The 26,478-nt window shown below is 46.7% G+C and overlaps 1 protein-coding gene across 1 annotated transcript in view; it reads right to left on the bottom strand.

Annotated features, from left to right (window-relative positions):
- The window catches only part of RIN3 (Ras and Rab interactor 3), a 166,511-nt gene extending 160,182 nt beyond the window's left edge, over positions 1-6,329 (bottom strand). The window contains exon 1 of the mRNA XM_023546647.2: positions 6,220-6,329. Within this exon, the coding sequence (XP_023402415.2) occupies positions 6,220-6,263 (44 nt within the window). The 5' untranslated portion in view covers positions 6,264-6,329. The remainder of the gene's footprint in view (positions 1-6,219) is intronic.
- Between the last annotated feature and the right edge of the window lie 20,149 nt (positions 6,330-26,478).

Genomic DNA, 26,478 nt, shown 5'->3' with positions numbered 1-26,478 from the left:
AGATCAACATTTGGAAAAGTCCTTAAAATTGGGATTTCCATCTTTAGCTCCAATCTTGGGGAAACCAGGTTTTGGACACCCCTGGAGGGCAGAAGCATTTCAACTTCCTAGCTTCTCAGAATAAACCATTGGTTCAGTGTAATAGTTACACAGACAAAAAGTTCTAGAGTTGCCATCAAAACGGCACTAAGCCAATTTCCCAAGAATAACATGACTCACCACCCCCACTCCCTTCTAAAGGTGACTCCTTAATGAGGGACAGACAGTTGGGGGCAAACAGGAAGCTAAGGGGCTTTTTGGGTCAGTTCCCCCACGTTGGGGCTCTTTCTGGGCCCATAGGTCCCCCAGACCACCAAGAGTGGCCTGGGCCCAGGATGGGGCCCTGGGGACAGCCCCCTTCATGCTTTTACCCCTTTTCCATCAATGTCACTCACATCAAAACTTACTTTCTCTCAGGCCCTGATACCTGGTCAGCAGTGTGCACACTGTGACTCTGAGTGCTGGCCGTCGGGTAGACCTCTGCTTCCCTAGTCCTGCTGCATGCTTTCCCACCTCTGTGCCCTGGCTCAGGCACCCCCTCCCCCTAGCTTGCCCCTCCTCTGTACTGCCTGATTCTGCCCATTTGTCATTGCCTGAATCTCCCTGCCACAGGTGGAAACTGCGAGGGCTTGGAGGGAGAGACTCTGGGGTTGTCGGTTACCTTCTTTCCTTCTCTCAGCTCTGGACTGTGGCTAGCAGGCACCGAAGGCCACCTCAGCCTCCTGAGGTCCATGTGTGTCCTCCCTTGAATACCACGCTTCCCTCTGCTTCTGGCTTATACCCACTCCTGGTGGGGTTCAGTTCTTGATTTCTGGATCCCCTGGGTTAAACAGGTGCTCCAACACTTCAAGCTTTTACAGCTCAGGACCTCAACACAGATCACAAAACAGGGACCCAGGCTTGGGATAGGGAGGCAGCAGGGGTGAAGGGGAGATGGGCAGGAAGCCCTCAGGGGAAATAGGCTGACATCCTCTCCCAAGCTAGGCCCTGCACCCCACCCCCGGAACTCTCCGCTGCTTCCCAGGGGACGCACAGGGGATTCTCAGGGCCCAGAAGTGCAGGCCTGAGCCCCTGAGGTAACTCACGCTGACTTGTGGCCCATAGTCTTTGTTAAGGAGTGGACAGAGGTGGGTCTCCCAATTGAGGGCCAGCCAGAACTACTTGGGAGCATTTGTCCCTGAAAGCAGCCCACCCGAAAGCAGCCCAGGTCAGGGGGGAGAGCTGGAGCTCTGGGCTGGGACCCTAAATTCACCACTGGGTGGACCCTGCCCTGGAAGAGCCTCCAACCCTGAACTCAGCAGCCCATCTCAGAGTCTGGAGGGGCTGAGAACACCTCTCAAGTGGTTCCTCATCTTCCTTGCATCGCCAAGTGTAAGGCAGAAGGTGGGGCTCTCCCAGACCCTGGGGCCTTGCCTAGGCAGCGCTTCGCAGGCTCAGGAGACCCACATTCTAGGCCCAGCTCCACCTCTAGCTCCCATGACCTTGGATGAGGCACTTCCTCTCTCTGGTCTTCGTTTCATTGTCATTAAATTAGGGGACTGGATTAGGTCAGTGACAGCCACATTTTTTCCAGTGAAATCTTCAGCAGACCCTCAATATAACAAACACATGAATGTGCAACTACTCTGCTACCACGGTGAGCAGGCCTAGGGTACCTGCTTGGCCACCCCCACCCCTATTGTGGATGAGCAGGTCTGGGGTACCTGCTCGGCTGCTCCTACCCCCACTGTGGATGGGCAGGTCCGGAGTACCTGCTTGGCCGCCCCCACCCCCACTGTGGACGGGCAAGGCCCCCGTACCTGCTTCCCCCCCCAGCCCCCCCCATAGTGGATAGGTTGAGTGGGCTCTGAGCACACACATCCTAAGGTGACACCCTCCATCACAGTCTGGCATCTGTCCCCTGAAGCACAGCCCCCTGGCAGTCACGGCTTCACCCCAGTCATCCTCACCCTTGCCCCACTTTCTCTCCCACCTCACCTCCACTCCATCAGCAAATCTCACACTGCCACCGTCCAGCCACCACCCCTCTCTCCTGGCCACCGCAGGGTCTCTCTGCAGATCACCCTGCTTCCGCTTCTGTTCCGCTGCAGCCCGTGTCCTTGATACAAAGGCCGGAGTGATCCTGTGCAAAGCCACGTGGGATCAGGTCCCTCTGTTTAAACCCCTGCAGGTCCCGTCCCACTCACAGTGTGCTCGACTGCAAAGGCCTGCCTGATCCACCGCCTTCTGTCCTGTCTCCCTTTACTCTAGCCATGCTGGCCTGGAGTTCCCAACACACCAAGCACTTGGCCTCCAGGCATTTGCCTGAACTGCCCACTTCCTTCAGGCCTCTACCAGAGGCCACCTCCTCAGAGCAGGCCTCCCTGACCACCTGCTCTGGAAGGCCCGTCTGGGTTCCCCATGCCCCTTACCCTTACTCTCTGTTCTTTCCTCATGGAGTGTCAACTCCAAGCGGGCAGTGGCTTGGTTTAATGCTGGGCCCTGACCTAGAGCAGTGCCACTTTGCTGCACAAACCTTGAATGAACGGCAGAGCCCAGAACCTGAACGGTGTGAGAAAGCTTTCGCGCCTGAGGCACATGGCTGCCTGTCTGCATTTTATCTCCCCAGCTGAATTTTCTAACAGAAGTAGACTGTTGGATTATGGATTGAATTGTGTCCCCTGAAATATTTGTTGGTGTCCTGACCACTATACTGGTGGAGGTAATCCTGTTTGGGAATAGAGTTTTCTTTGCTATGTTAGTAAGGCAGCCATATTAGTGTTGGTGTGTCTTAAAACTAATCAGGGTTGAGATAAAAAAAAAAAAAAAGAGAGAGAGAGCAGATCAGGGGCTGAGGTGAGCAGGCATGATGAGAGAAAGAAGCCTGGGCTAGAGAAGCTGAGACAAGGATTTTTCTTCCCGAGGAAGCAGAGAGAGCATTTCTCCAGCTGGCACCCTGAATCCAGACTTCTAGCCTCTTCACTATGAGAAAATAAATTTCTGTTGGTTAATGCCACCCACTTGTGGTATTTCTGTTACAGCAGCACTAGATAACAAAGACAGTTTGCTTGACAAGGTCTCTAGACTTAGATTCTAGGGGCCCACACCCAAGAGACACACCACCCTAGCCCCTGGGAGGGGGGAGAGAGGCATTCCCCCAGGTGTCTGAACATCCCCTGCCAGAGAGGAGAAGCGGGTTGGGGGAGAGCGGGATGGAAAGATGAACTTGGCCTAGGACTCAGGACTCGGCCCTGACTAGCCAGCAGGATCTGGGGGTGAGGGCTATTAATACTTTCTCCTTATAATCTTTGGGCACTGTAGCACAGGCAATGTGCAGGCCAGGGAACACGGGCAGCTGGGGGTGGGGTGGGGCATACCTGAGAACTGCCTTTTAATACTTGACAGTCAAATGCTCTCTCTCTCCCAAGGGGAGAACGGGATCCCAAATGGTAGAAGTTGAGGGAGGCAAACCGTAACTCAAGTTAAGGAAGTCCTTTCTTAGGTATCTGCCTGTCAGAGGGCTGCCACCAGCGGTAGTAAGCTCTCCGTCACTGGAGGCGTGCAAGCACCTTTCAGGAAGGTGGTAAAGGGGATTTGTATACTGGGTACCAAGTTAAATGAAATGCCATCTAGGAACGCTTCCAATCCAAAATGTTCTCTAAAATAAAGCAAACAAACCAATATTCATATAACACTCACAACGTGTCAGGCACGGTTCTAAGTGCTTTGAAAATATTAATTCATCCAATTTTCAAAACAAAAAATCCTATGAAGTAAAAGGCATTGCCATGGAGTTGATTATGACTCATAGCGACTCTGTAGAACAGAGTAGAACTGCCTCATAGTGTTTCCAAGGCTGTAAACTTTATGGAAGCAGACTGGCACATCTTTTTTCCCACAGAGTGGCTGGTAGGTCTGAACCGCTGACCTTGTGAGAGCTTAACCACTGTGCCAGCAGGGCTCCTTTCCTCTGAAGTAGGCGTTACTATCATCCCCAATTCACAGACGAGGCAGAGATCAGGTTGATGTTCAAGGCTACACAGCTGGCAAACAGAGGGGTCACACTCGACAAATGATGACAGTAATAACTTGAGGTTTTGAAGCCCGGCTGGCACAGTGGTTAAGAGCTCTGCTGCTAACCAAAAGGTTGGCAATTTGAATCCACCAGCTGCTCCTTGGAAACCTTATAGGGCGGTTCTACTCTGTCTTATAGGGTTGCTATGAGTCAGAACCGACTCGATGGCAGGGGGTTTGGTTTTGGGTTTTATTGAGGGTTTACTATGTACCCTACAGGCTAATGTGCTAACGCTATCTATGCGTTATCTCATTTAATCCTCAAAACAACTGCAAGAAGTAGGTACTATTGCTTACCCTCATTTTATAGATAAGAAAAGGAATTCCGGTGGCATAATGGTTAGGAGCTCAGCTGCTAACTGAAAGGTCAGTGGTTGGAACCCACCAGCTGCTCCTTGGGAGAAAGATGTGGCAGTCTGCTTCCATAAAGATTACAGCCTTGGAAACCCTATGGGGCACTTCTACTTTGTCCTATAGGGTTGCTGAGTTGGGTTCAAGGGCAACTGGTTTGGTTTTTTTGGTGAAGCCTAGACACAGAGAGGTTAAATAACTAACGCAGGAACAAAAAAAGGCCAGAAGTGGGTCAGGCCAGGTCAGCCCTGGGGAAATGGGAAGTTGGTGAGGTCAGGTGACCCCTCACCTCCCTTTTCTCCTGGGAACTTTGCTTGCAGGCTCCAGGCACCAATCCCTGGTGTAGCAGACACTGGCTCAAGAGGGCCCCTTCCCGGGGTGGGGGGTGCTTTCCACCCAGTGGGTCAAGGAATTCCAACTTCCTCCCACCGGATGGCATTGGCCTTTTCAGAGGTCATGTCCCAGGGAAAGCCATTCAGCCAGAATTTCCGGACTGAGGCCCGGTGAGGGAGGGGGGAAAGTAAGGAAGGGAGAGGATCCAGATGAGCTCAAGGCCCCTCTGGGCCATCCCGCAGCCCCTCCCACCCCGCCCTATTGGAAGCCTGTCATCTCCAGCTGCCGGCCAACTGGGGACTGCAGGGCGGTGGGCGAATAATGGACCAAGATGGCCCCACCCTCGGGTTTTACGAAGAGGAGCACAGAGGCCTTGGAGATGAGGTCACTGCGCTTAGCCAGGCTAGCGGCGAGGTGTCCATCACACAAGCTGGCCCCGGACTTATCAACCAAAAGACGGCAATGGCTCCCCCCAGACACGCCCATCAAACTTGACACTCTGTAAGGTTCTGAGGGGCCTTCTCAGGAATTCACCTCACACCTGGAGCGTCCCCAACACCTGAAGCTTCCAGCCTAGTAGCTACCCCTGACTTCCTCTGGGCTGGGCGCGTCGTGGGGACTTTCTCCGCGGAGAGCAGCCCTAAGCAGTGGTGTCCTGAAGCCCCAGGTCGCGAAGTAGGGGCGTAGGGCATGAAACTAGGCACCAGGAACCCTTCTCAGAAGCCGGTTCCCACACCGGCTGGATTTCACGCACTCCAAGCTGGGCTTTCGCCCCGGGGGATCCCACAGGCCACGGGAAGCCCGTGCGTGCGCTCAGGACCCTACCCAAGCCTCAGGCTTGGCCAGGGCGGGTCCGAAGGTCACAGTATCAGCCTGGGCCGGGGGTGGGGTGGGGATCCCGGTGTGCCCTTGGTCTAGGCGGGCCGGTCAGCTGCGGTCGCGGGGGCCCGAGTTCCGGGGATCCTGGCCCCTCACCCAACGCCCGGCCGGGTCCCAGAGCCCGAGGACGCGCGAAGGGTGCAGGCGGAGCGGCAGACGCGGGAGGCTGGCTGGGCCGGGACGGCGCGTGTTTGCATCCAACGTACAGGCCTGGCAGTACGCGGGAGAAGGGGCCGCGTCCACACAGTCCCGGGGCCCCAGCTCTGACAGGTAGCGACGCCTGCTTAGCACCCGCTCGAGCCGGGCCGAACTTCCCCGCTGCGTTCCCGGGGAGCAGCGCCTGGGCGGAAAAGTTTAGCCAAGTCGCCGAGTCCTGCAAAGTCACCAGGACCGCCCCTTTCCCCGCAGACCCGCGGGCCCGGCTTTGGCTGCTACCGGGGGTCGGTCTCGGTATGTCACTCCCGAGGTCCCAGCGCCAGGGCTCCTCTCCGGAGCTTCGGAAACTCCTGGAGTAGGGGAAGGCGATTTGGGATGCGCAGAGAGGGGGCGCCCGCCCGGACTTACCCCGTGGGGTCCCCGCGCACGGGCGCCCCGGCCCGTCGGATCATGCCGCCAGCAGCCGCGAGACAGAGGACCGAGGGGCTCAGGGGTCGGGACGGGCGGGCCGCGGTGGCCCCGGCGCCCGCATGCCCCTGGCGCTGGCCCGTGGGAAGGGCCCGGGCTGGCCCCGCTGCCAGCCCCGCGGCGAGTGGAGCAACCGCCGCGGCCGCGCTCCGGGCTGTTCGCTCGTTTCCACTTCCTGTATCTGAGCGAGCAGGGCTTTCAGGAAGAGGCTGGCCTTGGTGGTCAAGGGGTTTTTGTCAGGAGCCATCCGGCGGCCCGCGGCCCGGAGCCCCCTGCGGAGACGGAAGCCAGCGGCCGCGCCCCTGGGGCCGGGCCTGACGGCGGGCGGTGCCGGGCCAAGGCGCCGGACCCGCCGCCAAGCTGCCTACGCGGGCTGCGGCTGCGGCTCGGGCGGCGCGCGGGGCTCCGGGGAACCCTGGAGAGAAACTCAGAGAATAGACTCCAGCTTGGCGAAGGGTCGCGTGGAAAGGCAGCCGCTCCCCGGCAGGAAGGTGGGGAAGCCTAAACCGCTCTGCCCGGCCCTCGCTGGACAGAGAGCTCCCGCTTTGCCTCTCACCCCTGTGGGCCTCAAAATCGCCCAGGGTAGCTCCAGACCACAAGCAGAGCCCCTCCTCCACATCCCTGACAGGTGACTACTTTGCCTCTTTTTGGACACTTTCACTGACAAAGAGCTCACTACCTCACAAGGCAGTCAGCTCACCTAATTCACCTATGCTGGGTGTGCTGGGAACCACACCCAGATGGGAGCCGGGGGAAAGCCAGCCAACTCACAGGAACACAATGTCCCCACAATCCAGGTGAGGGCAGGTGGCCTCTCCTCAGAGTGACGAGGAACTCAAAAACTGAACCCGGGCTGCCCCCAGAGCATTTCATGGAGTGTCTGGGCAGAACTGGACCCTGGCGGGTTACCTCAGTCTAGTCCTTGGCCGGGGCTAGAATCTCATCTGAAAGCTTGACTGGGGAAGGATCTGCTTCCAAGCTCACATGTGGTTGACAGGATTCAGTTCCTTGAAGGCCGTTGGACTGAAGAGCCAGTTTCTTGCTGACTGGAGCCCATCCTCTATACCTTGCCATTTGTGTATCTCCAACAAGGCTTCTTGCTTTATCCAAGTGTGCAAGGTGAGAAGGCAATACAGGTACGGAGAGTTTGCTAGCAAGATAGAAGTCATGATCTTACATGACCTAATCACGAAAGTGACACCCCATCACCCTTGCCCTATTATGTTGTTGTTGTTGTTAGGTGCCGTTGAGTCAGTTCTAACTCATAGCTACCCCATGCACAACAGAAAAAAACACCGCTGAGTCCTGTGCCATCCTCACAATGGTTGTTATACTTGAGCCCATTATTGCAGCTACTGTGTCAATCCATCTCATTGAAGGTCTTCTTTTTTGCTGACCCTCTATTTTACCAAGCATGGTGTCCTTATCTGGAAACTCTGGTGGTGTAGTGGTTAAGTGCTATGGCTGCTAACCAAGAGGTCAGCAGCTGGAATCCACCAGAGGCCCCTTGGAAATCCTATGAGGCAGCTCTGCTCTGTTCTTTAGGGTTGCTATGAGTCAGAATCAACAAAACAGGTTTGGCTTTTTGGTTTCATGTCCTTCTCTAGGGACTGATCCCTCCTGATAACATGTCCAAAGTATGTGAGATGTAGTCTTGCCATCCTTGCTTGTAAGGGGCATTCAGGTTATACTTCTTCCAGAACAAATTCATTCGTTCTTTTGACAGTCCATGGTATATTCAATATTCTTCGCCAGCACCACAATTCAAATGCATCAATTCTTCTTCCATCTTCCTTAGTCATTGTCCAGCTTTCCTAAGCATATGAGGCTATTGAAAACACCATGGCTTGGGTCAGGCACACCTTAATCCTCAAGTTGACATCTTTGCTTTTCAACACTTTGACAAGGTCTTTTGCAGCAGGTTTGCCTAATGTGATACGTCGTTTGATTTCTTAGCTGCTGCTTCCGTGGGTGTTGATTGTGGATCCAGGTAAAATGAAATCCTTGACAACTTCAGTCTTTTCTCCATTTATCATGATGTTGCTCATTGGTCCAGTTGCGAGGATTTTTGTTTTCTTTATGTTGAGGTGTAATCCATACTGAAGGCTGTGGTCTTTGATCTTCATCAGTGTTTCAAGTCCTCTTCACTTTCAGCAAGCCAGGTTGTGTCATCTGCATAATGCAGGTTGTTAATGAGTCTTCCTCCAATCCTGATGCCCCGTTCTTCTTCATATAGTCCAGCTTCTCAGATCATTTGCTCAGCATACAGTTTAAATAGGTATGGTGAAAAAATACAACCCTGATGCACACCTTTCCTCACCTTAAATCATGCAGTATCCCCTTGTTCTGTTTGAATGACTGCTTCTTGATCCATGTAAGATTCCTCATGAGCACAATTAAGTGATCCAGAATTCCCATTCTCCACAATGGTATCCATAATTTGTTATGATCCACACAGTGGAATGCCTTAGCATAGTCAGTAAAATACAGGTAAACATCTTTCTGGTATTCCCTGTTTCAGCCAGCAGTGATATCCCTGGTTCCACACCCTCTTCTAATACCTGCTTGAATTTCTGGTAGTTCCCTGTCGATATACTGCTGCAACTGCTTTTGAATGATCTTTAGCAAAATTTTGCTTGCGTGTGATATTAACGATACTGTTTGATAATTTTTGCATTCAGAGGAATCACCTTTCTTGGTAATAGGCATAAATATGGATCTCTTCCCGTTGGTTGGCCAGGTAGCTGTCCTCTAGATTTCTGCCTTCTAGATTTCTTGGCATAGACTAGCGAGCTCCTCCGGCATTGCATTTGTTTGTTAAAACATCTCAATTGGTATTCTGTCAATTCCCCGAGCCTTGTTTTTTGCCAATGCCTTCAGTGCAGCTTGGACTTCTTCCTTCAGTACCATAGGTTCCTGGTCATATGCTACCTCCTGAAATGGTTGAATGTTGACCAATTCTTTTTGGTATAATGACTCTGTGTATTCCTTCCATCTTTTTTTTGATGCTTTCTGCATCATTTAATATTTTCCCCATAGAATCCTTCAGTATTGCAACTCAAGGGTTGAATTTTTTCTTCAGTTCTTTAAGCTTGAGAAACCCTGAACTTGTTCTTCCTTTTTTTTTTTTTTTTTTGTTTGTTTGCCCTATTCTACTGATTAGGGAGTCACAGGTCCCACCCACACTCAAGGGAAGGGAATTAAGCAAAGGTGTGAAGACGAGGAGGTGGGAATTATTGGAACCGTATCAGAAGCTGTTTACTATGTAGGCTCGAGGCACAAAACAATCAGAGACTCAACGTGGCCGTTGCCATCAGCCACTTGGGTTTGGTCCCTCTTTCTGCTCTGACCTCCTCACTGTTGACTTCAGTCTAAGTCTGGTTCCCCAAGGTTCCAAGACAGTTGCCAATTGCAATTGCGAGCATGCTTTCTGGGTCTAGCCTGCAGGACAGGGAAAAGCCTCTTTCCTAAGCATGGAATAGAAGTCCGTATGGCCTGACTGGCCCAAGGAAGTCACATGCCTGCCCTGGTCACCAGGAGAGCCACATGTGCTGATTGGCTTAGGTTAATTAGGATCCTGCTTTGTGCTAGAGTTGGGGGTGACCTTTCCCTGGACCACGTTGGGAGGGGGTTTTAAACCTGATTGGAACCTGGTGCTGTTGTGTTATGGATTGAATTGGGTCCCTCCAAAATGCATGTTGAAGTCCTAACCCTTATACCTGTGAGTGTGACCTTGTTTGAAAATAGAGTCTTTGAAGATGTTATCATTTAACATAAGGTCATACCAGAGTAAAAAAAATAAAAACATTGCTGTCAAGTCAATTCTGACTCATAGCTACAGGACAGAGTAGAACTGCCTCCATAGGGTTTCCAAGGAGCGCCTTGTGGATTCAAACTGCTGGTGGGTCCTAATCCTGTCTGATTGGTGTCCTTATAAAAGAGGAAAAGAGACACAGAGAGACACATAGACAACCAAGTGAAGATGCATGCTCAAGCGTAGGAACCCCTGGGCTGCTAAAAGCTGAGAGGGAGAAGGAAGGCTCTCCACCAGAGGGTCTTTCAGAAAGAACATGGCCCTACTGAAACCCTGAATTTAGACTACTAGCCATCAAAACTATGAGACAATAAATCTGTTTTTATAAGCCACCCAGTGTGGTATTTTGTTACCACAGCCGTAGGAAACTAATACAGCTGGGAAGGAAGAAGAGGAGAACAAAAGCTGAGAAGATAACCAACACTTATATAGAAACGACCAGAAAAATAAGGCATATACGAGGAAACTTCTTTTAGGGGTAATAGATAAGCTCATAGTTTTGATTGCTGTGATGGTCTCATAAAAAATAGTTATATATAAATACATACATACACACACATATACATGCATATACACATACATATAGATATATACATATACATGTATAGTCATTGTTAGGTGTCATCGAGTTGATTTCCACTCATAGTGACTCCATGTGACAGAGTAGAACTGCCCCACAGGGTTTCCTAGGCTGTAATCTTTACAGAAAGGAGCCCTAGTGGTGTAGTGGTTTAAGCACTTGGCTGCTAACCAAAAAAGATCAGCAGTTCAAACCCACCAGCCGCTCCTCAGGAGAAAGATGTGGCGGTCTGCTTCCATAAAAGTTATTGTTGTTGTCGGGCGCTGTGGAGTTGGTTCTGAGTCATACTGACCCTACATACAACAGAAGGAAACACTGCCCAGTCCTGCGCCATCCTCATAATTGTTGCTATATTTTAGAACATTGTTGCAGCCACTGTGTCAATCCATCTCTTTGAGGGCCTTCCTCTTTTTTGCTGACCCTCCACTTTACCAAGCATGATGTCCTTCTCCAGAGACTGGTCCCTCTTGATCACATGTTCAAAGTGCCCAAGATGAAGTCTTGCTATCCTTCCTTCTAAGGAACATTCTGGCTCTACTTCCTCCAAGACAGGTTTGTTCATTCTTCTGGCAGTCGATGGTATATTCAATATGCTTTGCCAACATCATAATTCGAGCACATCAGTTCTTCTTTGGTCTTCCTTATTCATTGTCCAGCTTCCCCATGCATATGAGGTGACTGAAATACCATAGCTTGGGTCAGGTGCGCCTGAGTCCTTGAAGTGACATCCTTGGTTTTTTACACTTTAAAGAGGTCTTTTGCAGCGGATTTGTCCAATGCAATACATCGTTTGATTTCTTGACTATTGCTGCCATGAGCATTGATTTTGTATCCAAGTAAAGTAAAACCCTTGACAACTTCAATCTTCTCTCCGTTTAGCATGATGTTGCTTATTGGTCCAGTTGTGAGGATTGTTGTTTTCTTTACGGTAAGGTGCAATCCATACCGAAAGGCTAGTCTTTGTTCTTCGTCAGTAAATGCTTCAAGTCCTCTTTACTTTCAGCAAGCAAGGTTGTGTCATCTGCAGACTGCAGGTTATTAATGAGTTTTCCTCCAGTCCCGATGCCCTGTTCTTCATATAGTTCAGCTTCTTGGATTATTTGCTCAGCATACAGGTTGAATAAGCATGGTGAAAGGATGCAACCTTGGAACACAGCTTTCCTGACTTTAAACCACACAGTATTCCCTTGTCCTGTTCAAACAACTGCCTCTTGGTCTATGTACAGGTTCCTCATGAGCACAATTAAGTGTTCTGGAATTCCCATTCTTCCCAGTGTTACCCATAATTTGTTATGATCCACATAGCTGAATGCCTTTGCATAGTCAGGAAAATACAGGTAAACATCTTTCTGGTATTCTCCGCTTTCAGCTAAGATCCATCTGACGTCAGCAATGATATCCCTTGTTCCACATCCTCTTCTGAAGCCGGCCTAAATCTCCGGCAGTTCCCCATTGATACACTGCTGCAAAAGCCCAGAGGTGAGGCCCAACTTACATCTCAAGACAGTGATGAGGGCAGAATCAGCGACTGCTAACCCAAAGGCTGATGGTCGAAAACCACCAGCCACTCCATGGGAGAAATATGGTTGTCTGCTTCTGTAAAGATTTACTGCCTTGAAAACCCTATGGGGCAGTTCTACTCTGTCCTGTAGGGTCACTATGAGTTGGAATTGATTCAACAACAGTATGGTTTTTTTTAGGTTTAAGAGAGCTCGAGTGCCTACCAGTGATTGGTGCACTAATTGCTAATAATTGCTATTAATAATTAATAATAATGAGTAATTATTGCTAATTTTCCTTGTGTGTCTTTCACCTTGAGGACAAGGACTACTTGTTCCTCTTCTTTGTATAGCGTGCTTGACAAAAAAAGTGATCCATAACTACTTGAGGGTGAGGACGTGATTAGCTTCTGTCTCACTTCTCCCTTTTGGGATATTACTTCCTCTGAAAATCCAGTGTGGTGACCTCAAGCCTTCTTCTGTTTGACACAAACCACAGTAGTTTATTTGAAATCACGGGGTGGTGACAGGCAGGTCAGTTTGAGTGGACCTCTGTTCCCACCTGGGTCTTCTCAGCCACAGTCCCAGCCTGGACCTCTGCTGTCATCCCAGGCAAGAGGCTGCAGACAGTGTGTGCCCAGAAGGAGGCTCCTGGGACCTTGGCTGAGAATACCCAAAGTGGACTCACTTCCTCAAAGAGCTGCTGTGAAGGTGGCTGGGTGCCGGGGGACAGACGCTCTGGCCACTTCAGCACCCCACAATGCAGTTCCCAGCTTAGCGCCACTCTTATTTTTTTCACAATTAGAAAAACAATAACTGCTGTTTCCAATAAGTAATAATGAACTTTAATCTCAGGAAATAATCTAAAATAGAAAAAAAAAACTTTGTTCACAAAGATGTTCACGACACTGTTATTTATGATAATAAAAAGTAGAGAAAGGCAAGTTTCTATAAATAGAGGAGTATGTTATGAAACTGATCAAATGTTCCCTTGATGGCTATTATACAATCTCCAAAGTGTGTATTTAGGAAGCACCTGCCATCATATGGAAAACTCCTTACGTGGAAAACATGGTACCATACTGTGTCTATAACATGGTATCAGCTATATTCAAGATGTATGTAAGTAGAAAGATTATGAGAGGAAGTATGTCAAAATATCAACAATGTTTATCCCTTGGTATCTCCAGTGTCTTTTTTCCGTTTTTCTGTTGTTGTTATTGTTAGGAGCCATCAAGTCAGTTCCAACTCATAGCAACCCTATGTACAATAGAATGAAACACTGCCCAGTCCTGTGCCATCCTCACAATCTTTGATATGTTTGAGCCCATTGTTGCAGCCACTATGTTAATTCATCTTGCTGAGGATCTTCCTCTTTTTCGCTGACTCCCTACTGTACCAAGCATGATGTCCTTCTCCAGGGACTGGTCCCTACTGATTACATGTCTAAAGTATGTGAGATGAAGTCTTGCCCTCCTCCTCCAAGTACCCCGGCTGTACTTGTTCCAAGAACAGATTTGTTTGTTCTTCTGGCAGTTCATGGTATGTTCAATATTCTTCACCAACACCATAATTCAAATGCATCAATTCTTCTTCCATCTTCCTTAGTCATTGTCCAGCTTTCCCATGGATATGAGGCAATTGAAAATACCATGGCTTGGGCTAGGCGCATCTTGGTCCTCAAAATGACAGCTTTGCTTTTTAACACTTTGACAAGGTCTTTTGCAGGAGGTTTGCCCAATGCAATACGTCGTTTGATTTCTTGACTGCTGCTTCCGTGGGTGTTGATTGTAGATCCAAGTAAAATGAAATCCTTGATAACTTCAATCTTTTCTCCATTTATCATGATGTTGCTTATAGGTCCAGTTGTGAGGATTTTTGTTTTCTTTATGTTGAGGTGTAATCCATACTGAAGGCAGTAGTCTTTGATCTTCATCAGTAATGCTTCAAGTCCTCTTCACTTTCAGCAAGCAAGGTTGTGTCATCTGCATATCACACATTGTTAATGAGTTTTCCTCCAATCTTGATGCTGCATTCTTCATGTAGTTCAGCTTCTCAGATTATTTGCTCAGTATAAGTATATGGGGAAAGGATACAACTCTGATGCACACCTTTCCTGACTTTAAACCACATTCTATTTGAACGACTGCCTCTTGGTCTAAGTACAGGTTCCTCATGAGCACAATTAAGTGTTCTGGAATTCCCATTCTTGCAGTGTTACCCATAATTTGTTATGATCCACACAGTTGAATGCCTTTGCATAGTCAAGAAAACACAGATAAACATCTTTCTGGTATTCTCTGCTTTCAGCCAAGATCCATCTGACATCAGCAATGACATTCCTCGTACCTTATCTTCTTAATCGCGCGTAAATCTCTGGCAGTTCCCTGTCGATGTACTGCTGCAACTGCTTCGGAATTATCTTCAGCAAAGTTTTATTTGAGTGTGATATTAACGATATTGTTTGATAATTTCCATGTTCTGTTGGATCACCTTTCTTTGGAATGGGCTCAAATATGAATCTCTTTGTATAGAGTTTTCTTGGTCTAGACTAGCGAGTGCTTCCATTGTTGCATTCATTTGTTGAAATATCTTAATTGGTATTTGTCATTTTCTGGAGCCTTGTTTTTTGTCAGTTCCTTAGACGCAGCTTGGACTTCTTCCTTCAATTCCATTGATTCTTGATCACATGCTACCTCTTGATATGGTTGAATGTCGACCAATTCTTTTTGGTATAATGACTCTGTGTATTCTTTCCATCTTCTTTTTTTTTTTTCCTTCTATGTTTTATTTATGTATATTTCCCTCTTTAAAAATTGTGCTGTAAGTGAAAGTTTACAAATCAAATCAGTCTCTCATACAAAGGCTTATATACACCTTGCTATGTACTCCTAGTTGCTCTCCCCCTAATAAGACAGCACATTCGTCCTCTCCACCCTGTATTCCCCGTCACCATTCAGCCAGCTCCTGTTCCCCTCTGCTTTCTCATCTCGCCTCCAACAGGAGCTGCCCATATAGTCTCATGCGTCTGTCTACTTGAGCCAAGGAGCTCATTCCTCACCAATATCATTTTTTGTCTTACAGTCAAGTCCAATCCCTGTCTGATGAGTTGGCTTTGGGAATGGTTCTTGTCTTGGGCTAACAGAAGGTCTGGGGACCATGACCTCTGGGGTCCTTCCAATCTCAGTCAGACCATTAAGTCTGGTCTTTTTACAAGAATTTGAGGTCTGCTTCCCACTGTTTTCCTGCTCCATCAGGAATTCTCTATTGTGTTCCCTGTCAGGGCAGTCATCGGTTATATCTGGCCACCATCTAGTTCTTCTGGTCTCAGGCTGATGTAGTCTCCGGTTTATGCAGCCCATTCTGTCTCTTGGGCTCATAATTGCCTTGTGTCTTTGGTGTTCTGCATTCTCCTTTGTTCCAGGTGGGCTGAGACTCATTGATGCATCCTAGATGACCACTTGCTAGGGTTTAAGACCTCAGATGGCACTCACTGAGGCGGGATGCAGAATGTTTTCTTAATACATCTTGTTGCGTCAGTTGACCTAGATGTCCTCGGAAACCATGGTCTCCAGACCCCCGTCCCTGCTACTCTGGCCTTTGAAGCCTTCGGTTGTATTCAGGATACTTCTTTGCTTTTGATTTAGTCCAGTTGTGCTGATTGTGTATTGTGTGTTGTCTTTCCCTTTACCTAAAATAGTTCTTGTCTACTATCTAATTAGTGAATGTCTCCTCCTTCCCTCCCGACCCTCGTAACCATCAAAGAATATTTTCTTTTGTGTTTAAACTATTTCTTGAATTCTTGTACTAGTGGTCTCATACAATATTTGTCCTTTTACAACTGACTAATTTCACTCAGCATAATGCCTTCCAGATTCCTCCATGTTATGAGATGTTTCACAGATTCATCATTGTTCTTTATCGTTGCATAGTATTCCACTGTATGAATATGCTATAATTTATTCATCCATTCTTCCATTGATGGGCACCTTGGTTGCTTCCATCTTTTTGCTATTGTAAACAGTCCTGCAACAAACATGGGTGTGCATATATCTGTTCGTGGGAGGGCTCTCATACCTCTAGGATATTTCTATCTTCTTTTGATGCTTCCTGCAACTTTCAACATTTTATCCATAGAATCCTTCAACATTGCAACTCGAGGTTTGAATTTTTCCTTCGATTCTCTCAGCTTGGGAAATGCCAAGTGTGTTCTTCCCTTTTGGTTTTCTAACTCCGCGTCTTCGCATGTTTCATTATAATACTTTGCCTTCTCAAGCTGCCCTTCGAATTCATCTGTTCAGCTCTTTTACTTCATCATTTCTTTCACTCTCTGTAGCTACTCTACATTCTTCTAGATTTCCATATTTTTTCTCTTGTATTTTATTTTAATTCAAAAATGATTTACACTACAGCCAATCATAACACAGAGGACTTGTGGAGTATCTAATTTCATCTTTATCATTCACACCATAAAATGAATAGAATTCCTCTAATGTAGTTGTCATGGATTGAATTGGGTCCCCCCAAAATATTTGCCAACTTAGCTGAGTCATAAATTCTCAGTATTGTGTGATTGTCCACCATTTTATGTGATTTTCCTATATGTTGTAAATCCTATCACTATGATGTAATAAAATGGATTAATGGCAATTATATTGATGAGGTCTACAAGATGAAGCAGTATCTTAAGCCAATAACTTTTGAGATATAAAAGAGAGAAGTGAGCAGAGAGACATGGGGACCTCATACCACCGAGAAAGCAGCTCTGGGAGCACAGCGTGTCCTTTGGACCTGAGGTTCCTGCACTGAGATTCTCCCAGACCGAGGGAAGATTGATGATAAGGACCTTCCTCCAGAGCCAACAGAGAGAGAAAGCCTTCCCCTGGAGGTGATGCCCTGAATTCGGACTTGTAGCCTACCAGACAGTGAGAGAATAAATTTCTCTTTGTTAAAGCCATCCCCTTGTGGTCTGTCTATTAGAGGAGCACTAGATGACTAAGACACACACAGTGGTCAACTTTAGTTTAATAATAATCATATACTTTATAATTACTGTGACATTTAAAAAATAACAATGAGCTATATCCTAGGTGGCCAAAATTAGACATATACATGGCTGAGCGTATTATGGCAATGAAAACATACATACAGATACTTTTGCTAAGTTATAAAATTGAGCGAAAACAACAACCTGTACAAGACAAAGTCTTGGAGCTCCATAGACACATCCAAACTCCCTGGAGGACTGAATTGCTGGGCTGAGGGCTGTGGGGACCACGGTCTCAGGGAACATCCAGCTCAGTTGGCATAACATCGTTTATAAAGAAAATGTTCTACATTCTATTTTGGTGAGTAGCGTCTGGGGTCTTAAAAGCCTGTGAGTAGCCATCTAAAGATACTTCACTGGTCTCACCCCTTTGGGAGCAAGGGAGAATGAAGGAAACTAAACATACAAGGGAAAGATTAGTCCAAAGGACTAATGGATCACATCTACCACAGCCTCCACCAGACCGAGTCCAGTACAGCTAGATGGTGCCCGGCTACCACCACTGACTGCTCTGACAGGGATCACAATAGAGAGTCCCGGACGGAACTGGAGAAAAGCGTAGAACAAAATTCTAACTCACAAAAAAAGACCAGACTTACTGGCCTGTCAGAGACTGGAGAAACCCCAAGAGTTTGGCCCTGGACACCTTTTTAGCTCAGGAATGAAGTCACTCCCGAGGTTCACCCCTCAGCCAAAGATTAGACAGGCTCTTGAAACAAAATGAGACTAAAGGGGCACAATAGCCCAGGGGCAAGGACTAGAGAGCAGGTGGGGACAGGAAGCTGGTAATAGGGAACCCAAGGCAGAGAAGGGAGAGTGTTGAGATGTCGTGGGGTTGTTAACCGATTTCATTAAACAATATGTGTACTGTTTAATGAGAAGCTAGTTTGTTCTGTAAACCTTCATCTAAAGTAAAATAAGAAAAAATTAAAAAATATATATAATAAAATTGAGTGAAAACAACACAAATAAAAATCAGAATCACGTGCATATAGTATGATTAGATTTTCATATTTTTGAGATTTTCTGTATTGAGCATTTTATTTACCTTTAAAAATTTTTATTTATTCTGTTGTTGAGAACATACACAGCAAATTACACACCAATTGAACAATTTCTACGTGTACAATCCAGTGACATTAATTACATTCTTTGAGTTGTGCAACCGTTCTCACCAGGGGCGAATTCACCAGTAAGGACGGTACGCACCAGCTGGCTGAATTGTGTTTACTTGCTAATCTGTGGTGGCACATTGGTTTCACCACACCTTTGACTTGGTAGCAGGCAGGTGAAATTGTTACTGTAGTTTGGTGGGAAGGCATAATTGGGCCGTGTGTACCTTGTCTATTGGGTAATCCGACCCTGATTCTTACCTTCCTTTTCTGAGTTGTTCCTCCTCCATTAACATAAACTCACTGCCCCCTAAGGTTCCTACCTAATCTTTTGAGTTGCTATTGTCACTTTGGTCACGTATAGACAGTTCTTAAAAGAGCATAATGCTCAAGGCTGACCTTTTTTTACAAGTTAAGCTAAAGCATTGTTTGGTTTTAAGAAGACTTTACGGGATATTTTTGGTTTAAGGTTTAAAGATTATCTCAGGTCAATAGTTTCAGGAGTTCATCCAGCCTTCACGGCTCCAGAAAGTCTAGCTGGGCTCCACTCTTGCTGGCTGTGTGGCCTTGGGTGAGTTTCTTAGCCTCCTTGGGCCCAAGTTTCTTCTGGAAAATGGGTGGAGGCATACCTACCCTGTGGCTGCTGGTGAGGATTATACAGAACTGTCTAGCAGTGTCTGTCGAGTCGTAGGTTTGTGACAAATGTGTCTCCCTTCATTGATTTTTATGAGGGAACAACGTCCTGTTGTGTGGGCTCTGCAGCACCTTCCGCCCTGTCCCTGACAGGGGTTCCAAGCGGTGTGCTTTGGGAAGTTTGGGTTCAATTCACGTGCCATTAATTAATGTCTGCCTTGGGCAATGACTCAGAAAGGGAGACCACGGTGTCCCTGCCTCCCGAGGGTCTGGTCCACAGAAGCTGCAGAGTGGACACTGCAGGGAGTGGTCCTCACATGACCTTGGCCAAGAGCAGGGTCAGCTACACAATTCGTGGCGCCCAGTACAAAATGAAAATGCATGACCCCTTGTTGGAAGTTCAAGATGGCAGCAGCAGAGCATTGACCAAGCCCAGGCCCATCTAAGGTGGGCCCTGTGTGACTGCTCAGGTCACAGGCCCATGGAGCTGGCCCTGGCCTAGTGTGATCAACCTTCTTAGTTTGCCTGGGCCTGAGGGGTTTCCCACAATGTGAGAGTTTCAGTGCTAAAACCAGGACAGTACAGACTCAGTCCCCCTCAAAAAACCAAACCAAAACAAAACACCGTTGCCATCAAGTAGATTCCAACCCAAAGCAACCCTATAGGCCAGAGTAGAACTGCCCCACAGAGTTATCAAGGAGCACCTGGTGGATTCAAACTGCCGACCTTTTGGTTAACAGCCGTAGCACTTAACCACTCCACCACGAGGGCCTTAGAAATACTCAACACAGCAGTCCTCCTGGTTTTATAGACCCCTCAGCCTCTGCCACTTCCGGCTTCCAGCCCAGAAGACCCATCTCTTGCTTGCAGGTCAGCAGCCCCAGGGAAGGTCCACAGGGCCCTGAGCACATGGGAGCAGCTGCTCTGCAGGCGTGACCGGCCTGCCCTGCCTCCGGACTCTGCTGGCCATGCCCAGCTCCTCCTCTTGGAGGCCTCAAGGGCAGAGTGTGGCAGGAGCCCTGGCCCTCTTGGTTCCCCACAGCATTTATCTCAAATACTCCCCCTTCCAGGGCAGAAACCTGAAGGAGGCAGTTTGAGGCCCTCTGTTCTCCTTCCTCTCACTCCCTTCCTCCTCCCCCAAAGCCCAGGGCTGAGCCTGAGGCGGCAGGGTCGCCTCCCCACACACACTGTGGGAGAAACGTTCACCAAGTGCTCTAGGCTTGGTTCTTGGTGTACTAACTGAACCCTGAAAATCCTCCCCACTCCCAAGCCTGGCTTTCAAACCTGAAAAGGTCAAGCACATGCCCTCCTTCGCCCTGGGGAGATAAGCCATCTGGACAGAAAGCAGCCAGGGCCAAGAGTCGAACTTTTAAATGGAGTGGTTTATCATTTGCTACATAATGTCTGTTTCCCAGGCAATATTTGCTGCCATTCCTAAACCAAAATCAAACCAGTTGCTGTAGGCTCTACTTTGACTCATGGTGACCCCATGTGTGTCAGAGTAGGACTGCACGCCATAGGGTTTTCAATGGCTGACTTTTCAGAAGTAGTTTGCCATTCCTTTCTTCTGAGGTACCTCTGGGTGGCCTCCAACTGCCAATCTTTCAATTAGCAGGCAAATGCTAACTGTTTGCAATGCCCCCAGACTCTGCAGCCATTCCTGGGTGTTTGCTAAATTGGAGGCACAGGGCTAGGTGATGTGGTTACATTTCTCAGGTAATGGATCACAACCCTGTGTAGGACAGTGATGGGTAGGGGTGGGGGGCTGGGGGGGTGGTCTGATGAGCCTAGTTTTGCAGAGAAGGGGACAGGGTCTCTGAGAGGCTAAGCCACTTAGCCCATGGCTTCCGAGACTCCACAAGTCCCAAAATGAACTCATCAGCCCCCATTGCCCCCAACCTGTCTCAGCAAACAGATCAGAGTGCCGACAAGCTCCCTCTGCCCTTCTCGCTCCCATCTTGACAACCAGTTCCCAAATTCCTAAGAGATCACGCTGCACGCATTACACATCCTTACTGCCCCTTCTTTATCATGAAATATTTCATGTGATTGAGATGTGTTTCCTTATGTATGGCTCATGGGTTTTTTTTGGTTATGTTGTTTCCCCCGGAACATCCTTCTCCACCATCACCCCTGACACACCCTTATCCTTCTGCCTTGGCCTGAGCCATGTCTTCCCTAACTACTAGGATGCCTGGGTGCCTCTACTTTGGATTCCTGCAGCCTCCTGGGTTTACTGCCTCCCAGACTTGGGCCAGGCTCCTTGAAGAGCCTGGAGGCAGGCCCTCCATCTCTGCAACCTGTAGCTGCCATGATGCTTAGTACAAAATAGGCCCCCAGTACATGTTTGTTGAATGAATCAGTGAGTGACAAAACACTTTTGTTCCCTTTCTAGGCTCAAAGGAAGTCCTGAGAAATGTAGTTTAGGCACCCAAATATTGGTGTCTTCTGTGGTTGGTAGAGATCACGTTAAGTATATTTCAAATCGAGGCTGTTCCAGAAAATTCCAAATGCTTAACTGCCAAATAACAATAGAAATAATCTTACTTTTGAAAGACCAGGCGTGGGTGATGCGTTCTGGCCTGGAGGTCTAGGAAGACCTCAACAGGAGAAGTGTGGACCCTCCTGTGCAGGACAAGGGGTGGGGAAGGTGTTCCAAGCAGAGGGAACAATATGAGGCTACATAGAGTCATACAAGACAAAGACGGGAAGGGGTATCATGGAAGATGACATTGGAAATATGAGACTGGCATCCAAAAACAAACTAAACCCATGATGTTGAATCAATTTCAATTCATAGTGACCCCGTAGGACAGAGCAGAGCTGCCCCATAAAGTTTCCAAGGCTGTAATCTTTTTGGAAGCAGACTGCCACATCTTTCTCCCGTGGAGCCACTGATGGATTTGAACTGCCAGCCTTTATGTTAGCAACCAAGCACTTAACTGCTATGCACCAGGGCTACTTAGACAGGACATGGAGGGTTTTTTTTTTTTTTAGAGATACCAATTTTATGGACAATTATTAAAGTGCTTTTTAAATTACACTTATTTTTTGAGATATCTATTAAAATTTAACTTCTAAATATTGTCAGATGAGCATGAAAGTTGAAAAATGGTACAGATAATTTCCTTCAAACCTTCACTCAGATTTTCCAAATGTTGATATTTTAAGTTGATCACTCTCTTTATATACAGAAAAATAGTGATTGTTTTTTGAACTACTTAAGTTGTAGACCTCATAAAAAAATTTTTTTTTTTTTTACCCCACCTAAAATAAATTTATGCATTTGAAAAAAAAAACCCATGGAGGGTCTTAAACGGTCCATTGAGGAAATTGGGAGTCATTGAATGTTTCTGAGCAGGAGAGGGACAAATCAGGTTTCTGGTTTGGGAGATCCCTCCGGCTGCTGAGTGGAGGATGGATTGGGAAGAGGGGGAGTGGAGGCAGGAAGACCAGCTAGGAGCCTGAAGCATGGACCAGGCGAAAGCTCACAGTGGAGCCATGATGGCTGCAGCAGAAAGGAGGCAGAAGTTGCAAAAAGATCGCAGGGGGAGAAATGGGAAGATTCCAGCAGTGGGAGTGATGACAATTTGCAGCCAGATGACTAGTGAGGTAGCAGTACTACTGAGACACAGGCACCGTACGGGTGTATTTGGGAGTGGGAAGGGGGAAGAGTTTGGTTTTGCTTTTTCTCATTTTATTATGAAACTTTTCAAACATATAGGAAAGTTGAAAAAACTGTACAGTGAACCACCATATACCCACTACCAAGGTTCTACCATTAACATTTTGCTAAACTTGCTTTATCATACATCTGTGCATTATCCATCAACCCATTCATCCACCCACCCACCCATCCATCCATAGTCATTCACCCACCCACTCACCCACTCACCCACCGATCCATCCGTCCATCCATTCACACATCTGTCCATCCATCCATCTGTCCATCTGGTGCCATCCATCCATCCATCCATTCATGTTTTTGATACATTTCAGAGTAAATCGCAGACATCAGTATCCTTCATCTTTATACACTTTAGTCTGCCTATTATTGTCTAGAGTTCAGCATTTGTTTAAGATTATCTCAGCATTCCTTTATTTAGATTTTATTTTCCTTCATCTCATTGATGGATATTTGAGTTGTTTCAAGTTTTTGGCCTGCTGTGAACATCTGCCCATTTTAAAAGGTTGATTTGTTTGTATGAGGTTAAGTTTGATCATGCTTACTTTGAGGGTTTGGGAAGCATCCAGCTAAAGAGTCCAGGAGTAGGTAAGAAATGTGAGTGAGGGGCTCTGGAGGGAGTCAGAATGTCAGGGGGGAGGTACCAATTTGGGAGACGATAACAGAGGCTCGGAGATAGGAGGGCTGACCTGGCTCAGTGGTTCCTGTCTTGGTTGCTGTCATGGATTGAATTGTGTCCCCCCAAAATATGTGTATTAATCTGGCTAGGCCATGATTCCCAGTATTGTGTGATTGTTCACTGTTTTGTCATCTGATGTGATTTTCGTATGGGTTGTAAATCCTATCTGTATGATGTTGATGAGATGGGATTAGCGGCAGTTATGTTAATGAAGCAGGACTCAGTCTACAAGATCGGATTGTGTCTTGACCTAATCTCTTTTGAGATATAAAAGAGAGAATCGAGCAGAGAGACATGGGGGTCTCACACCACGAAGAAGAGCCAGGAGCAAAGCACATTCTTTGGGCCTGGGGTCCCTGCACTGAGAAGCTGCTAGACCAAGGGAAGATTGATGACAAGGACCTTCCGCGAGAACCGTCAGAGAGAGAAAGCTTTCCCCTGGAGCTGACACCCTGAATTCAGACTTCTAGCCTACTAGACTGTGAGAGAATAAATTTCTCTTTGTTAAAGTCATTCACCTGTGGTATTTCTGTTACAGCAGTACTAGATGACTAAGACAGTTGAAGAGTTTTTAAACATTCGATGCTCAGGTCACACCCCAGATCATTCTGATCACCTCTAGGGTAGGGCCCAGGTGTCTGTGTGTTCTAAAACTCTCCAGACAGCTCCAATGTGCAGACAGGATTGAGAACCACTGGGCTCGGAGGAAGAGGCCCAGAATGGAACGCAGGGGAAATGCTGTTATTTAAGGGAACAGGTGGAGGAAAAGCCAGGAGAGGAGCTAGAAAATAGAAAGTGGAGAAGCACTGCAAAAGTGAGTTTGCTTATTAAGGAAAACAGAATCTATAGTATTAAAACTTGTGAAGTGACCAAAGAGGAAAAGAATCTAGGGGTTATGGTGGTCTGATGACACAGCCAGGAGTGTTCATCAGGGTGGAGGTTGGGACGTGATACCTCGGAGGCAGCGAGTGGAGGTTGAGTCTCAGAACAGCACTGATCAGCGGGATAGGGGGTTGATAAAGGGGCCAGAATCCGCTCCCCATGCCTCCTCCAGTTAGAAAATCAATTTTATCAGACAACAACTGAAGACTGGAACACAGGACAGAACAACCAGATATCAACCCAAATAGGGAAGTCACAAAAATAAATCAAAGCCAAAACATTGAAAATAGGGAAACAGAGACGTCAATATATAAAAGATTACAACATTAAAACAAAAAAGGACTAAATAATGTAGTCATAGAACTTTCATATGGAGAGGAAGTCAAGGCAATATCAAGAAATAAAAGACTGGTAGAAACTTAGAAAAATAGAAGTAAATACTAAGGTGACCATAAAGGAAACTGTCCTACACGTAAAACAAAAAAAAGAAAAACATAAAGACTCAGTAAGTACAAAATCAACAGCAATGAAAAGAAAATACATAAGGAAAAACAACTCAGTACAGAAAATTTAGAGGGAAAAAACCTGTCAACAACACACACAAAAAAAAACATCAAAATGACAGCACTAAACTCATCCTATCAATAATTATGCTGAATGTAAATGGATTAAATGCACCAGTAAAAGACAGAGTGCCAGACTGGATTAAAAAAACACAATCCATCAATATGCTGCCCATAGGAGACACACCTTAGACTCAAAGACACAAACGAATTAAAACTCAAAGGATGGAAAAGAATATATCAAGCAAACAACAATCAAAAAAAGACCAGAAGTGGCAATATTAATCTCTGACAAAACAGACTTTAAAGCAACATCCACCACAAAGGATAAGGAAGGACAGTATATAATGATTAAAGGATCAATACACTAGGAGGACATAACCATAATAAATATTTACACACCGAATGACAGGGTTCCAAAATACATAAAACAAACTCTAACAGCATTGAAAAGAGAAATAGAAGCTCAACAAAAATGGTAGGAGACTTCAAAACACCACTTTTGGTGAAGGACAGAACATCCAGAAAGATGCTCAATAAAGACACAGAAGATCTAACAGCCACAATCAACCAACCTGATCTCATAGACATATATAGAACACTCCACCCAACAGTAGCCAAGTATACTTTCTTTTCCAACACACATGGAACATTCTCCAGAATAGACCACATATTAGGCCACAAAGTAAGCCTTAACAGAATCCAAAACACTGAAATATTACAAAGAATCTTTGCTGGCTATAAAGCCATAAAAGTAGAAATCAATAACAGAAAAAGAAAGGAAAAAAAATCAAATACATGGAAACTGAGCAACACCTTGCTCAAAAACTACTGGGTTACAGAATAAATTAAGAATGGAATGAAGAAATTCACGGGATCCAATGAGGATGAAAACACATCTGTCTTAGGCATCTAGTGCTGCTATAACAGAAATACCACAAGTGAATGGCTTTAACAAAGAGAAATTTATTTTCTCACGTTTTTTTTAGTAGGCTAGAAGTCCAAATTCAGGACATCAGCTCCAGGGGAAGGCTTTCTCTTTCTGTTGGCTCTGGAGAAAGATCCTTTTCATCAATCTTCCCCTGGACTAGGAGCTTCTCTGTGCAGGAACCCCGGGTCCAAAGGACACATTCCGCTCCCAGTGCTTCTTTCTTAGTGGTATGAGGTCCGCCTATCTCTGTACTCGCTTCTCTCTTTTATATCTCAAGAGATTGCCTCAAGACACAATCCAATCTTCTAGGTTGAGTCCTGCCCCATTAACACCACTGCCATCCATCCTCCCTCATTAACATCATAGAGGCAGGATTTACAACATATAGGAAAATCACAGACACTGGGAATCATGGCCCAGGACAATTGATACACACATTTTTTGGGAGGCATAATTCCATCCACGAAAACGTCCTACCAGAACGTTTGGGACACAGCAAAATCTCAGAGGCCAATTTACAGCAATAAATGCACACATCCAAAAAGAAGAAAAGGCCAAAACAAAACATTAGCCCTGCAACTCAAACAAATAGAAAGAGAGCAGCAAAAGAAGCCCATGGGCACCAGAAGACAGGAAATAATAAAAATTACAGCAGAAGTAAACGAAATAGAGAATAGAAAAACAATTGAAAGAGTTAACAAGTCCAAAATCTGGTTCTTTGAAAAGATCAACAGAATCGATAAACCATTGGTCAAACTGACAAAAGAAAAACAG

The sequence above is a fragment of the Loxodonta africana genome, chromosome 10, assembly GCF_030014295.1.
Source record: "Loxodonta africana isolate mLoxAfr1 chromosome 10, mLoxAfr1.hap2, whole genome shotgun sequence".
NCBI classification, from domain to species: Eukaryota; Metazoa; Chordata; class Mammalia; order Proboscidea; family Elephantidae; genus Loxodonta; species Loxodonta africana.
Note: the sequence above shows the minus strand (reverse complement) of the source record. Positions and strands in the feature narration are given on the sequence as shown.